The sequence below is a fragment of the Ilyonectria robusta genome, assembly GCF_021365365.1.
Source record: "Ilyonectria robusta strain PMI_751 chromosome Unknown BGZ61scaffold_7, whole genome shotgun sequence".
NCBI lineage: Eukaryota > Fungi > Ascomycota > Sordariomycetes > Hypocreales > Nectriaceae > Ilyonectria > Ilyonectria robusta.
In genome coordinates this window covers 1030059-1045189 of record NW_025764441.1, presented here as the reverse complement: position 1 = coordinate 1045189, position 15131 = coordinate 1030059, and the positions used below count along the sequence as shown (strand labels likewise).

The 15131-nt window shown below is 51.4% G+C and overlaps 5 protein-coding genes and 2 non-coding genes across 7 annotated transcripts; 5 read left to right on the top strand and 2 right to left on the bottom strand.

Moving 5' to 3' along the window:
• The first annotated feature begins 368 nt into the window (after nt 1-368).
• BGZ61DRAFT_211710 (WD40-repeat-containing domain protein) lies at nt 369-3386 on the top strand. The gene is made up of 3 exons (XM_046238022.1): nt 369-1089; nt 1162-3012; nt 3059-3386. Exons 1-3 carry the CDS (start codon nt 714-716, stop codon nt 3316-3318), a joined length of 2487 nt encoding a protein of 828 aa, XP_046106112.1. The 5' UTR covers nt 369-713; the 3' UTR covers nt 3319-3386.
• Nucleotides 3387-3898: 512 nt separating this feature from the next.
• On the top strand, nt 3899-3970 carry BGZ61DRAFT_t98. The gene has a single exon. It is a non-coding gene; the product is annotated as a tRNA-Asp (tRNA).
• A 227-nt stretch (nt 3971-4197) lies between these two features.
• Nucleotides 4198-5104, top strand: BGZ61DRAFT_449068 (protein-tyrosine phosphatase-like protein). The gene has a single exon (XM_046245551.1). It carries the CDS (start codon nt 4329-4331, stop codon nt 4992-4994), a length of 666 nt encoding a protein of 221 aa, XP_046106111.1. The 5' UTR covers nt 4198-4328; the 3' UTR covers nt 4995-5104.
• A 752-nt stretch (nt 5105-5856) lies between these two features.
• Nucleotides 5857-9214, top strand: BGZ61DRAFT_531072 (uncharacterized protein; the record flags this gene model as incomplete). The annotated part of the gene is made up of 4 exons (XM_046253657.1): nt 5857-6105; nt 7270-7686; nt 7733-8107; nt 8159-9214. 4 exons carry the CDS (start codon nt 5857-5859, stop codon nt 9212-9214), a joined length of 2097 nt encoding a protein of 698 aa, XP_046106110.1.
• On the top strand, nt 6635-6706 carry BGZ61DRAFT_t99. The gene has a single exon. It is a non-coding gene; the product is annotated as a tRNA-Asp (tRNA).
• Nucleotides 9215-9705: 491 nt separating the features above from the next.
• Nucleotides 9706-10294, bottom strand: BGZ61DRAFT_349104 (Mss4-like protein; the record flags this gene model as incomplete). The annotated part of the gene is made up of 2 exons (XM_046240119.1): nt 9706-10119; nt 10169-10294. 2 exons carry the CDS (start codon nt 10292-10294, stop codon nt 9706-9708), a joined length of 540 nt encoding a protein of 179 aa, XP_046106109.1.
• Nucleotides 10295-11186: 892 nt separating this feature from the next.
• BGZ61DRAFT_387806 (ankyrin repeat-containing domain protein) lies at nt 11187-15053 on the bottom strand. Its single transcript, XM_046242767.1, has 4 exons — nt 14833-15053; nt 14571-14776; nt 14064-14516; nt 11187-14008 (listed from the first exon to the last, which is right to left on the bottom strand). The coding sequence occupies exons 1-4, from the start codon at nt 14946-14948 to the stop codon at nt 11346-11348; spliced, it is 3438 nt and encodes a 1145-aa protein (XP_046106108.1). The 5' UTR covers nt 14949-15053; the 3' UTR covers nt 11187-11345.
• Nucleotides 15054-15131: the final 78 nt, after the last annotated feature.

Genomic DNA, 15131 nt, shown 5'->3' with positions numbered 1-15131 from the left:
CTACTGGGTCTCAAGTAAGACAGAGCTAACGGCAAAGACGACAAACAACGAGGCAGATACCCGTTGATCTTGAACCAGCATGATAACCCGATTAAAACCATAGAAATCTGCACTGCAACCCATTCCAACGGTTTCCGTCAGGCTCGAATAGACCCTTGCGTACTCGCCCCATCCTCGTTGGTTTGTTGGCCGTTGGCTCCATCTTCGCACGTCTTTCCAGGGGCTAACAAGGCGTGGGCTAACTCTTCAGGGACTCTCAGGGAGCTTCAGGGACCTCCAGGGGCTTCGCTTGCGGCGTGGGCCTGGGCAGAGTTGATGCCTGACAGCCTCACTCGCGCTAAGCGTCGCGGTGATTGGCTGAAATTTCGGCAGCGGCAATCAAGAGCACCCAGCAGCACTGCACGCACCACGCAGCAGAAAGAGAGACACCTGGCGGGAGCTTTGGCAGGAAAAAGGAATCCCCATCTATCTCCATCATCGCCCTCACGACTTCGACCTCGACCTGCCGAACCACGACACGACACGAAACGACGCGACAACACCCGCCAACGACGCCTCACTCAACGACTACCTCCTCCTCTCGCGACGGGTCGGATCGTGCCCCGCAGCCAGTTCCTGCAGCCCGCCATCCATCCCGGAGCTTGTCCGACACGCTTCCCACCCCAACGCCGCTCGCTCTCGATGCACCCGCCCAATTGAACAGGCGCGCCGCGATGGGCCCGAATGCTGGCAACGGAGTGGGAGGCATGGACCTGGGGCCCATGATGCAGGGCAACGGCTCCAACCTGCCCCAGGCCACCGAGTACACCCTGCAGGGCGTCATGCGCTTCCTGCAGACCGAATGGCACCGCCACGAGCGCGACAGGAACGCCTGGGAGATTGAGAAGCAGGAGATGAAGGGCCGCATCGCCAACCTCGAGGGCCAGGCGCGGAGGGCCGATGCCACCCAGCGCGCCCTCAAGAAGTACGTCTCGATTCTCGAGCGCAAGGTCAAGGACCAGGCCGCGCAGCTCAAGGGCACGGCCGCCACCGATTCCGCCGAAGCTGCGAAGAACGACCGCGCTGCGAAGATTCAGGAGAAGCTACGATGTGAGTCGACGTCCAAATCTCTTGTCCAGTCCCGTCAGCACGCCCCACATACTGACCGGCCTCGCGCTTCAGCTTCCCTGGAGAGCCACCCGATACCCGGCGTAGACGGCATCGATGGCGAAAAGATCGACCGAGGCGGCGACGAAGAAGGCCAGCGACAGGATCTCAAGACCTTCCTCGACCAGTGCCAATCCGAATTTATGTATCTGATGATCGCCCCGGCGAACCCCCAACCACCACGCGACTCCCCTCAACTCCCTATGATTGAGGATCTGCGGGAAGTGGAAGCATATGGCGTGCCGGCTCCTCAACCTATGGAGAGGGAGTTTCAGCTCCCTTCGAGGCCGGCACAGAACCACGTTCAGGAAATGAACTCTAGAGCTCCGCCAAACCACGCCCCGCCGATGCAGCCCGGTTCCTCTCACTTCCCGCAGAAGACCCAGGAGCTGCAACCTCCCGCCATAGTGCGGTCCTCGGCCGACCATCAGCCTGTCTCGTACCAGAACTCAAACGATTGGCCCACGCCCGTCAACGTCACCTCTCGCCCTATTGAAGATAATATTCCCCAAGCGAACCATGCGGCCGAGGTCCTCGGTGGCATGGAGGATCCTGTCGAGCTCCGAGAGAAACATAGTACTGCTCCCGACTCAGACGGCTGGGAATTCCCCGAAGGCACATTCCCCGAACCTGGATCATCGCACCCTAACCAAACACCAAACCGACCAGACACGGATGTCTTTCCTACAGCAGAAAATCCCCCCAAGTCGCCCAGCCGAGGTGGCTCTCACCGAAGAAAGGGGTCCATGTCGAGACGGCGTAGTGCCGAGCACGAACTAGCGTTGAACGCGGCAAAAGCCGCTGAGAGCGGCAACTTTAAGCTGAGATTTGGTCTAAGGGGACATTTGGATACTGTGCGAACCGTCATCTTCTCTGGCGGCGGTAGCCCAGGCGAACCCGAGATCTGCACGGCAGGTGACGACGGCATGATCAAGCGATTCCACATTCCCCGGTTAGATGGCCACGCTGGATCGCTTGCCAATGCCGCCTCCGATCTAGACGTTACCGCCAACTTTACACACCGCGGCCATTCAGGGGCAGTCCTCTGTCTGACCTCGTGGTCTCCCGCACCCAACTTCTCTACCGGCGGCCGCGCGATAGGCGATGGCTGGATATTTTCCGGTGGCCAGGATGCGACCATCCGAGTGTGGGAACGCGGCAGAGTCGATCCCAAGGCCACACTGGAAGGGCACACGGATGCCGTCTGGGCCATCTGCGTCCTTCCTGCGACATTGGGCTCCGTCTTTGGCAGCTCGAGTCCCTACGGAAGCACGGATCGAATCCTTGTCGTGTCGGGTGGAGCTGACGGCTCAGTCCGTCTGTGGTCTGTGAGCGCGCCTCCTCAACTGAGCTCGCCGCAACCTGGAACGAACCGAGCGATGACTGGCCGTGGAGGACGGGTGCGTGGTAACTCGATGAGCTCCGGTAGCGGGTTCGCCAGCACACCACAACCCACCATGGCATCGAACTCGCCCTTTAGCCACACATTGGTGCACAACATTAGTCGACCAGATAACCCCGAGGCGACTCCGACGTGCATTACGCCGCTTGGCACCTCGGGAACTTCGTTTGTTGTTTCTTATTCAGATGCGGCCATCATTGTCTATGACACGAGGACCGGTGACCGCATCGGCCACATGGAAAGCACAGAGACATATGACGGGTCGATCAAGACGAGCGTAAACGCTGTTGTGGCAACGACGCTTGGTCTGGATCAGGCAAGCCAGCACGGCGGCGGTATGGGCGAGGAGGAAACCAGCACCGGAGCTACCGGTGGTGGACGATCGATGGCTGGCTCGGGAGTCGAAGGGACGATCATCTCTGGACACGAAGACCGCTTCGTCCGGTTCTTTGACGCCAACAGCGGTAAGTTTCCTGTGGAAGTGTTGTAAGTCCCCGCTAATTCAAGCAGGCCAATGTACATATAACATGATCGCCCATCCAGACGCCATCTCGAGTCTGTCTCTCAGCCCCGACGGCCGCGAGCTGGTCAGCGCCGGCCACGACGCATCCCTTCGATTCTGGAGCTTGGAGAAGCGCACGTGCACACAGGAGGTGACGAGCCACCGGGTGATGCGAGGCGAGGGCATCTGCGCTTGCGTATGGAGCCAGGACGGGAAGTGGGTGGTAAGCGCAGGAGGCGACGGGGTCGTCAAGGTCTTTGCGCGGTAGCCGGGCCATGTTTTATCCCAGGCTCGAGCCGATGTTGTTTCTTTTGGGGAGCGCGTTGCTGGTGCTGGTGTTGGAGGCGAGAGTTTGGGCGGGCGGCCAGCAACCACTGTGTTATAGTACGTGTTTGAGGAGATCTTTATACTACTCGTCGATACCCGGCACTTGGTGGTTTTTGTCTGTCTGAGGGTGGGCTTTTTCTCCGTGTGTCTTGGTTGCGGCTCAGTGCTTGCTGGATACCTGGGTGTTTTTGTGATGGAAGGCATGGACATGTATGAGAGTAATGGAATTTTCGGTTGAATAAAATAAGAATTCTGTGCAATAAATGATAGGGAGTGAGGTTAATGCGATAACCTAGATGTCATACGGTAACATTCACCGATGTTCTTATTGTGTACCAGACTTATGTCCCGATCTCCATGTTAAAGACAAAATCAATCTCAGGATTGAAGTTGGTGTAGGGTAGTCGTGATGTTAAAAAACACCTCATTCCCCACTCACATCGAGTGAAGGCTTCTTAGGTCCCAATTAGAGATCGGCCCTCAACAACCCCCTCACTACACAGGCGCCTCAGCGTCCGTAATCTTCCGTAGTATAGTGGTCAGTATGCAAGCTTGTCACGCTTGAGACCCGGGTTCAATTCCCGGCGGGAGAGATCCAGCCACAGGTGATACACCTGAGTTCTTTTTTTGGTGTTGCAACTTCATTAGTGGCAGTGTTTTTTTTTGCCCCCGGCCTATTTGTTAGATTATGACCCTGCTCATACAGCGTCTGCGTTTTAGCAACCTGATGAGAGGCCATGTGATAAGACGGAATGATAAGTGAAGGCACTTGGGGATTCTCATGACTCCTCACACTATCCTCCCGCCTCATCCGGCAAAAAGACGGCCTAACCGGAACCAAGCTCGAGCTTCTAACGTGCACAGCATTCCTCATTTGACAACAAAACTCCAATAACAAAGCACTCTGCTTCACGCGCCTCCTCTAACCTAGCAGTATCTCCGCCTGTCGCCATGCCGTGGCTGCCTCCATCAATATCCGAAATTGTCCCACATCTCTTCATCGGGAATCTATCCAGCTCGATGAATCTAGACACCCTACGCGAGAACAATATTAACGCGATCGTGTCGCTTCTTGACGGCCCTTATGCAAAATGGAACGAGCCAGAAAACAGGAAACTGGTGCCCAAAGAGAGGCACCTATTCGTCCCCTGCTTGGATAGTTCGACCATGGATGTCCTCGCCCTCATGTCAGATGTCTGCGACTTCATTGACAAACACCTGCACACTCCTATCTTTCCTCTATTGCCGGAAGAGGGCGCGCAAAATGACAGCCATAACGGTATCGGTGAAGAAACTCCCTCCACAGGCAACGTACTGGTCCACTGTAAAGTTGGCGTTTCTCGTTCAGGGACTTTTGTCCTGGCCTACTTGATGAGAAAGCGTCACGATGACCTTGACTCAGTTCTCAACGAAGTCAAGGGGAAGCGAAATATCAAACCAAATTATAACTTCCTGGAGCAGCTGAAGGTTTGGGAGGTTGTGGAGTACCAGGTGTGGAAAGATCCGATACGAAATATTCCGAAGGAGCCTTATCGAGCCTACCTAAACAGGCGAGCGGCTAGGCTTGCGACCAAAGGACTGACGGGTAACGAGCCTACTGTGATGACGAGTCTTTGAGTTGTGTAGATGTTGACAATAGGGAAACTCCTTGTATTATGGTACACTACTGGAAGGTCGTGGCTGTTGCCGAATGTAAGACGATAATAATGAATTCTGTTATGATCCTGCATAGTGCCGAGGGCCTCATCCCGAATCTTGGAATTTATTTGGATGGCGACCGTGGAGTGCCCTCTAATTTCTCACTGGCCGTGTTGACAACAACTTATATCAACCTCGTGACCCATCGAACAAAACAACCGTACCTACTCGTGGGGCACTTGAATCGCTATTAGCCAAACGATCGAAGAAGAGCTGATTTTGGTAATCCCATAGGCTGTCAAGCGGATTATCATGCCACAGTCCAAGAAAGCATGCGTGAATATGTTTGTCCCGGTTCACAACGAGAGACCCATCACTCAATTTGTCATGTTGCGGAGACTCCTGCTAATTTGAAGATATTCTCCAGGCAGCCACCTGAATCACCAACCAAAAAGAACCATTATCCAATCGGTCGATGACTGACTGGCCGTGGGCATCGGCCAAGTTCCGCGCAGCAAGTCTGACGACCAGACCACCATTTTGCACAAATAGAGACGCATTACCTTGCAACACATGGCTGCTTTATTCCCTATCTGTGAATCGGCTTCCAGTTCATCCTACACTCCATCGAGTGTGATGCGGCGTTAATGATACTATGTTGTGATTCGTACTTAAACTCCTTCACATAATTGACAGTGAACATAGACAAGTATGCTCTCTCAATTATTAAACTTTTTCTATAAATAAGGCGGGAACCCCACCCGGGTACAGGTAGGATCACCTTCTACTTAGCAACCTAATTTCCAGTCTACAACTTCATTCCAGTGACCTGAACTTGAAGATGTCTGTCCAAGACTGTCAAGAACTCGTCGAGAAGACTCTCGAAGCCAAATTCCCCGCTACCGGCGACGAAAGATTCGCCACCGTCGGACCAAACCCAGATATCATCTTTGAAAACACAAAGGTGGCACTGTGGGCTCAAAGCCTATCTGGAAAAAATGTTGACCTTGATATGCGTCTGCCTGGCCGACGAGACTTCCTGAGAAGCCTTGCTGCTAATGGGATTCTGTTCACCGATGACTACGAGAACGTGAGACATACAATACTAGCGGCCAAGTATGTAACCTTCCACTCGTAAGAAGTTTGTGACGAATTAAGGCTGATATTGAGAGGAACAGAGAACCGGCGAAGTAAAACCGTCATGTCAATTCCAGTGTAAAGGAGAGTTCACGTTGCCGAATGAACTTGAGAGCTATGACAAAGGGAGGCGGATACCAGCGGAAGGACTAAATATGGGCCGCTTTGAGCTTCAGTTCAGCACGTGGGTATTCGATGCGGTATGAGTATCTTGCTCCGGCAATACACCACTACAACCACCATTACTTGAATAAAGTCTGATAAACAATACAGTTTTTTATACTTATATCAGTATTTAACCGCTGAATAGAATAAAACTACCCTGATGCAAACTGTAGTGCTTCAATGCCTGGTACACACGCCCACCATATGCCGACTCTAAGTGCCTACATTCGACGAACAACACCTGGCCATGGGCTTATAACAAGAAATAGCAATCACGTGATCATCGAACTCACTACAATAGCTGCTCACAGCTACAATCTTCCGTAGTATAGTGGTCAGTATGCAAGCTTGTCACGCTTGAGACCCGGGTTCAATTCCCGGCGGGAGAGATTCGCCTCATGTACGATACATGGATCTTCTTTTTTTGCGCCTCTGACCAATTTTCCCCTCTTTAGCTGGAAAGTTCAGCCACTGAACTGGAATGCTAGGGTATTAAGTAGGTCGTGTAGTGTGCTATTTATTGTCGATGGCTGTGATTAGCGTGTACTAATAAAGACGCTATCTGCGGACAAAACGAGGTAAATTTCCGCCCCAACTCAATTACGCCCATGGATGCACTCTTATTTAAAAGCGACATCCTTTATTTAATTGGGTGAGATGATATTTCCTCCGTGGTACAGCCCATCCACGATGCAACCGCCCGGTAGAGTCGGCCAGCCGCTGAACAACAAGCTGAACAACTAAGCGAGCCCAGGCGTGAATGAGCCTTGCAGGTGGCTTAACGACTATTGACGCCGAGTGGGCTCGGCTGAACAAGCAGAGACATCGACCTGGGGCCAGAACCAGCTAGCGTGATATGTGATTATGCCTTCCCCGCGAGGCAAGGCTTTAACTTCCTTTCAGCCTCACATCACTCTTCCACCTGTTCAAAGTCGTCTTCTGATGGCTCAAGATGGGTACGTTTCACAGAGATAAGGCACTTGTTGAGCTAGAAAAGGTTCTGCTCAACAACACAGGCAACCTCACCGCCCTACAAACCATCCGGGCGCCAATTTGGGTTGGCAGCCCGGAAATCCGAGGGACTACGACGATCCTATGGAGCTGTATCATCACCCTGGTTGCGTGTATCTACACAGCCCTCCACTTGAACGTTCCCGCCAACACCCAGAAGATGTCGATGCTTGGCGAGAAACTGAAATGGGTTCTGATTGGTCTTATCGCGCCGGAGGTGGTCTTGTATCTTGCTTCCTCCCAGTTTCTGGACGCTCGGAGGTTATCGAAAGAGTTAACGAGCTTGTGGCAACAAAAGAAGCTCGTGGAGGGGATCGAAATGGAGATTCAAGGGACGGACGACTCGAAAGAAGCAGATGTGAGTCACGGAGAGTTGCCTTGAAGACCAATCTGACATCTGCTAGGAAGATCCGGTCTTTGATATCAAGTATGGATTTTTCGTTGCCATGGGTGGGCTAGAAATTCCCATCAAGGACATCCAACACTGGACAGATCGGCAGGCGACGCGCGGCACCTTGGAATCCGGGAGCTTGCGACTTTCTGTCAACGGTGTTTTACAACTTGCGAGGCTGGGGCACTTTCTCCCTATCCCCAGTTCCGGGATTGACGATAAAAGCAAAGCAGACACGTTCGAGAAGTTTCTCATCATGACGCAAGTTCTCTGGATGGCGACTCAGTGCATTGTCCGGAAATCTTACGGGTTACCCATCTGCCTCCTGGAAGTTCATACCATGGTACACGTCGTCTGCGCTCTCGTCATGTTTGTGTTCTGGATCAAGGTATGAGATTTATGATCTTGAACTTTCAGGCCGAAGCTGACAATACACTAGAAACCGAAGGATGTGACTGATCCTATGGTGTTCGAACCGACCCGATTCCAGAATATCATCGCGCTCATGGTTCAAGAGCAGTTCCACTTCCGGAGAAGTGAAGAGTTTATATTCTATCCCAGATCCCATATCGGAGAAGTCCGATTCGAACAACAAGCATTCGTCTGGGCGCATCAAACTGACCCCACACGCCGCAAACGTCTCACTGACGACGAACACCGGGTCTTGCACATCGAATGGGTCCGGCCTAAAGGGAATACCTGGACTCTAAATGCAGGGGAAGTCCTTCCTTCGGGCTTGGGAATCGTTGGAAGGAGCGCTGCTTGGCAGGTTGAGAGGTTCCAACGGCTTGTTGTGCCGGATTGGTACGCCCGTGCTTATGACGATCTGTCGAATGTTCCCAGGAGCGTCTTGGTAACCGAATGGGTGGAGGCTGAGCCTGTTCCACCAAGTGTCGATCTGCGACCTCAAGACATCGTGCGGTGGGAGCGTGTCATTGACGCGATAGAATCGATCGAGGGCAGGCTCCAGAAACCGGATCTTTTTCATCACGACTACCAACAAATCCGCTACCCAGACCAGCACTTCCACGATGCCTTCACTCGGTCAGCAGGAAATTTTCAGTACACCGGAGACAGCCAGGTAGACCCAGATCAGATCCTAAGCTTCATCTTTAGCAGTCCCATCCTGCTCATCCTGCTGCTGGTTCTCCCGGCTGTGTACGGCGGAATTCATTTCCTGGCATCAAGCCAGCGATTCCCTACTGCAATAGAGTTGCTTCTATGGAGAATCTCTTCCTTCGACATTATGCTCACGATGCCTGTATTTTTTACAGTGACTTACATTGGTTCCTCCATCTCGAAGCTACTCTTCGAGTACGAGTCTCTTGGCGAGAGCTCATGGGCTATATTTTATAAGTTTCCGGGGCATTTGATGATTTTTGGATATATTCTCGCAAGATCGTATCTTGTCGTTGAATCATTCATTAGTCTACGCGCAGTGCCGATAGGGACATATTGGACACCATCGTGGCTGCAGATGATACCTCACATATGAAGGACAATCTGCATTTAGTACATAGACAAAGGCGGTGCATTTTTCAGACCTCATGAGCCCCTTTTTACTTCGCCTCTGGAATAAAAAATGTGGTTCATCGTGTGACAGTAATAAAGTCCCTCTCCGAAGTCCCGAATGCCCCGAGCGGGGATTACCGTGGAGATGTGTAGTTTGCTATAGCACTCCGGCTAATCGCGCGACCTGGCGGAGCTGGGTGACGCTCGCCGGCGTTGGATCTCCCCGCTGGATGAGCCAGGTATCTATGCAGTTCGTGGTGGTCAGTTCTGACGTAGATATCCGTACGCTCAACCTAGTTTATTCGTCGGTATCATGTATCCTGAACAAAGCCCTGATGCAGAACATGAGGACGCCTGATTGTAAAGGCCTTGCCCTATTTAAACTCCAGTTACTAGGTTAACAGCGTCCTCGAAATGGTAATAGTAAATAAGAGCAAGCACTCTGTGAATAGCACAGACATAAGTCAGTTCGATCTACAAGAGAGCTTCCCCAGGGTCAGCCTGCCCTTCAGTGTGCACCATGTTCTCGATATCATGTAACCAACCCACTCTGTGTTTGATGTACTGCTCGATTGTTGGCCTCAATGAAGTCTCCGCAAGCTTGAAATCATCCACAGTGCCAATCCTCAGTAGACTAACCCCTGGATAACTCCCAGCCCTTCGGTACATCAGTGACCCACACGTTTTACAAAAGAAATTGGCCATGACATTCCCTTTGCGCTCAATTGTTCCGGATTGGCTGAATTCCGCAAGATTTTCTTCCCCACGAACGTGTCTTAAGTGTGTGTCGAGAATAAGGAAGCCAGAGGAAAACATTGAAGCCGTGATTTTCCGACAGTCACTGCAGTGGCAGACAAAGCTGAAAAGATATCCTGGTTTAGACAGAGGCTGAAAATAATGAGATGAGTGTCTTGTTGAGGGACCTGGGAAAACTCACAAACGCTAGTTGTACAGCGCCGCAATAGCATGTCGCTGTTGCTTCATCCTTCGTTGACCAGCCATCTTGCGCCAGACTGGCCAGCGGGAATGATGAATCTGGCCTGTTGGTTTCTTCGTGAGCCATGCTTGAGGAGTGAAGTAGGATAATGGAATGAAGAGATAGGTAATGTATTTGGCACCTCTGTCCACAAGGTGTGAAATCTGTGTTGGCAGTGGGGAGTAATTCTTCGAGTTCAATTGTGAGGCCATTCCATGTATTTATATACTTACAAGCGATGCCGGGCCATCCGTTTTACCCTTTAACATGCTTTGGAGGGCAGCTCCGCAACTCCGCACTCATATAGAGTCCATAGACAACATTTCGGCTCATCATACAGTCTCATATGCCACGCCGGAGGTATGACATAACCAGCTAAGACTAAAGAGGAAATTTTGTCACCCTCAGATTACTCTATTCCCCCGAGAAAGATCCTACATCATGACTCGGTACGGCCTGCGAAAGGTCGAAGCGGTGTAATCAAGCGTCTGGATCATAAAAATAACGATTTCCTTTGCATGCTTACGTCACGAAGGACGCAAATGTAAAGTCCGTGAACAAAATTTCGGCTCATCATACGGTCTCATATGCCACGCCGGAGGTCTGACATAAACGGGCTAGGAGTCTAAGACTAGAGAGGAAATTTTGTCATCCTCGGAATGCTTCATTCACCCGAGACAGATCCAACATCATGACTCGGTACCACCTGCAAAAAGTCAGAGCAGTGTAATAACGTCTTGTTCATAAAAAACAAGGATATATAGGATATGGCATTGCAACTTTCGGACCTCACAGAATACTAGTTAGTGAACTGTGCATGACTTGAGGTGGTAATCTCCTGGCTCGTGTGAGGAACTGAATGAATGGGGATGTCGTGAATTCCAGGCAGGACAATCTCCGACTGTCAGAATGTCAAGACAGGGTAAGGGGGACTGGATCCTCCTTATATGCCCATAGATTGAGTCAGGAAAGAACTCTAGCGGAAACAGTAGAGATGTCTTAACGCAGCTGACTTCTATCTTTATTCAAGTAGTATGTGGTGAGCATCCGTGGACTCCTCTTTCTCTAATATCCAGGATTTCCCATCTCGTCACTAATGACGCAATCCGAGTTCAGCAATGGCCCAGCGCATGGCTGGCTAAAGGATCGAGAATTCCGTTAGAAGGCGGTTGCATGGATCTTGTGCTCTTAAAAGTTTCGCGATGCCAAGATGCAACTCTTGCTCAGCCAGCTTGATTGCTCTGGAAAACCCCATAATGGGATCTGGCATTGCACCCTCGCTGAGAAGAAACCGTACCATCTCGAGCCTGCCATGCTCTGCTGCACCCTCCAAAGCTGTGCGGCCTTCTTCAGGGGCTGCAAGTGCGTTGATGAGAGCTCCCTGCGCGAGTAGGATGCGTACGATCTCCATGTGTCCTTGGATTGCAGCTCCCTGCAAAGCCGTGACTCCGCCCTGTTCTGCTGGCGGGGCATTGACATCCGCATGATGAAGGAGGAGTAGGTTAATGGTTTCCAAGTCAGGCATCTCAGATGAGACGGCGGCCTGAAGTGCAGTGCGGCCAAAGGCTGCGACTGGCGGGGCGTTGATATTTGCGCCGTGTGTGACGAGGAATTCGATGAGCTGGGGGCTGGTATTGGCGGAAGCTATTGCAGCTTGAAGCGGAGTGGAACATGGGTCTAGTTGGTGGCCGACAAAAGGATTGTAAAGCTGCCTAGATGATTGAGAAACAGTACGACTGGGTTGATTATCTGTAGTGGCATTGATGTTTGCGCCGTGGCGGAGTAGAAGCCGAATAGATTCCATATCGCCCAGTGATGCCGCGATATGCAGCGGCGTTCTCCCCTCGAATTTGTCTTCCGTCCGGACTCCAGCGCGGAGTGCCAGTTTGAAGCACTCGAATTGCCTCGCAAGTAACAATTTACTGAGTATCGTGTTTTCCGTGCTGCCTATGCGGTTAACCGGAGCCCCGAGTGCAAGGAGCTTGTGGAAAGTGGCCACGAAACCACCCTCCCCCTCCCAATTTGGCGAAACATTGTGAACCAGACCTTCTAGTGCAGTCATCCCACTCTCTGTACTCATTCTAGCTGTGACGTCGGCTCCGGAATCGATCAAACAGTTTGCCACCTCATAACGGCCTGCTTTGAGCGCGGCGAAGAGAGCTGTTCCCCCATTCGGCTTGCTGCTCGGTGCTAGATTAACATCTGCTCCTCGACCGAGAAGAAACTGTACGACCGGCAAGTAGCCGCCACTTGCCGCCACTTGCAAAGAGCTTTTGCCATTTAGCCCGTACTCATTGATTGGAGTCCCCATTTCAAGAAGTTTGCCACAATCAGAGATTCGCCCTGAAGCTGCAGCTGAAACTAAGAGGCTTGGGCCGACCCAGGCTGCGTTATATCCTGAGTCGTGTAAGAGAGCCAAGATTCGATAAGAGATGCAGTGCGTTGATCTGCGTTGCAAATCACGCTGCATACGCACACTTTTCGGTTTGTTAGCTTCAAGATAAATTTCCCGAGCTGTCTCATCATCCACCTTCGCCCCAGCTTTGATGAGAAGATAGATCAGGTCTGGAGCATCTTCGTAGTTGACGCAGTTAGCCGCTAGGATGATTGGACGCTTTCCTTCAACTCCATCGGATGCTTTGTCGGAATTCTGAAGAAGACGAGCAAGTCGAGCATCAGGGTCTACTCCTCGACGTAGAAATGTTCCGACAGCCCCGACCTTTCCCAACTTAACGGCCTCGCAAAGTGCACGCTCCAAATCCACTACTTGGACGGTGCCGCGTTGTAGAAGAATGTGTCCAAGTTCGCGATTACCTTTCGTTGCAGCATCGATCAACTCAGACGCGTCTCCTTCGTCACTCAACAGTAACTTTTCACAGAGCATCGAATATATCGGCGACGACTTGCCCCATGCCAATCCCAGGGGGCTGAAACCGGAAATTACCTGGTCGGCATTGAAATGAGCACCTTCGTCAAGCAGAATCTTCACAATGTCATGGTCGCATCGCTGTATTGCCAGGGCGAGGGCTGTCGCTTCACTGCCGCCATGAGAGAAGCTCTTGTTGACATCAGCTCCTGCTCTGATCAGGAATTTCACCATGGTGCCTTTACGGTACAGGGCAGCACGGGCTAGCGGTGTTTCGGCCATCCCCATGGAAGAACACTCGCCTGCGTTGACATCGACACCATAGGACACCAGTTGTCTCGCCAGTTCCAGGCAATCCCATTCAATGGCCCGATGAAGGAGTTTTGTTCCCATGAGTCCTGATAAATCAAGGCGATGGTTTGCGACGAGACTTAGAAATTCGCCAGAACCCACAAACCTTTCTAGGCCCGGGACTGCTGGGAATTTGCAAATATCTCTAAGCAATGTCGATCCGAACGCAAGGGTATCAGCAGGTGCCGTTTGTAGAAATTTTGACAGCTGAAACAGGTATCCATTCCCAACAACCCATTCAATGAAGGATGTGGTTTTGGCAGAGCCCGGAAAATTGTTGGAAATGAGGTATGCAACGATTGAAAACACTTGAAAGAGTGTCCGACCCCCGGTAATCCTGACGGAATTACTTCGACGGGAATCAAGTGACTGGCGGCTATCTGTACGACCGAATATATCTTCGACGAGTTCAGCCACCGGTTCCAAGACCGATAGCTTCCAATCCGCATCGATAAGCTTGGATAAGACCCAACGACTCTGGGTCGGCAGTGTGTATGCACACACTGAAATAGGACTGGGAATATCGTGCTGATTTTCATCGGCAGCCTGGGGACCGGACGTCTCTAGGATGAGCGAAGACAGTTCTGCTCTATTCTTAGCGAGATGAAGTGACACGTCTGTGCTGCGTAAAGGCAATACCTGGCAAGTCCCAAAATGACTTAAATGGACGTTTAGGCCCGTTCTGCAAGCACGCAGGGTAATGCTGGAGACGGTGTTCTTGACGCGGAAAAATTGAATCATCCCCATCAGCCACTGTTGTGTCTAGATCTGGCTGCATAGAGAGCAATGCGTTAGAGAGCTGAAGCGATTCTTCGACTGAACCAGATAGGTAGAAGCCAGCTAGTTGAGAGCTAAAATCGATCTCAATTTGGACTGGGTCAATTACCTGGTTGTCCAAGTCATTGGCCTGGTCAACAGTGAACTCGTCAGTAGAAGTGGTGAGAATCATCTCATCGTTGCTTTCCTGAACCTCTTCAATTCCCTCGGATGCAGCGGAAGCGTCGATATGGTGGAGCGAGGCCGATTCAGCATTGGATTCGGCTGGGGTACGGATTTCTATTCGATGCTCACGGACTGTATCAATGCCCAAGTCTAGAGAATTTATTAATTTTATTCTTGTCAAGTTTGGATCCGATTATAGCAAACCTATATTAGAGGGTTCTACCTGGCATTTCTTGGAGTACCGCCGGATAGCCCTGGTGGTGCTGTCCATTCTGAGGCGTTTATCGCAAAGATAGACCATCGATTTTATGCCTCGTGCCTCTCGTTTCCGAATCTCGTTGATCACCGCTATCCATTCATCGGAGCGGAGGTTCTTCAAACCACCAAATTTGGACTTGAATTGTCTGAGACTGGCCTGGTGTCAACCTCGGTATGAAAGGGCCTTCATATTGTGGCATGAACTTACGTGACCGAAAGGTTGTGTGTGTCGTTGAGCCATTTGACAGTCTCATTGGCAGTTTTGTCATCATCCAAGTACCAGCGGACGATGTCCTGCTCATACAATTTCCAGTTGAGCGGCATGGCAAAATGTGGAAAGAGGCTCTAGTTTTAGAAATAGGAATATAAGGCAAAAAGGCCGACTAGAGGGATGGGAAGCCGCTGCGACGGATGGAAACATTAAATCGCATTGCGCTTCACAGATTGGTACTGAACATCCACATGGGCCATGGCTTGGCTTTATACGATCAATGGTCAGGTTATTTG

Bases quoted from the DNA above. Each gene is read 5' to 3' on its own strand.
- BGZ61DRAFT_211710 (XM_046238022.1), top strand. From the start codon at position 714: ATGGGCCCGAATGCTGGCAACGGAGTGGGAGGCATGGACCTGGGGCCC. The intron at 1,090-1,161 runs GTGAGTCGACGT...CTCGCGCTTCAG, and splicing joins GATTCAGGAGAAGCTACGAT to CTTCCCTGGAGAGCCACCCG. The intron at 3,013-3,058 runs GTAAGTTTCCTG...TAATTCAAGCAG, and splicing joins GTTCTTTGACGCCAACAGCG to GCCAATGTACATATAACATG.
- BGZ61DRAFT_387806 (XM_046242767.1), bottom strand. From the start codon at position 14,948: ATGCCGCTCAACTGGAAATTGTATGAGCAGGACATCGTCCGCTGGTAC. The intron at 14,777-14,832 runs GTAAGTTCATGC...ACACCAGGCCAG, and splicing joins ACACACAACCTTTCGGTCAC to TCTCAGACAATTCAAGTCCA. The intron at 14,517-14,570 runs GTTTGCTATAAT...TAAATTCTCTAG, and splicing joins GGTAGAACCCTCTAATATAG to ACTTGGGCATTGATACAGTC.
- BGZ61DRAFT_449068 (XM_046245551.1), top strand. From the start codon at position 4,329: ATGCCGTGGCTGCCTCCATCAATATCCGAAATTGTCCCACATCTCTTC.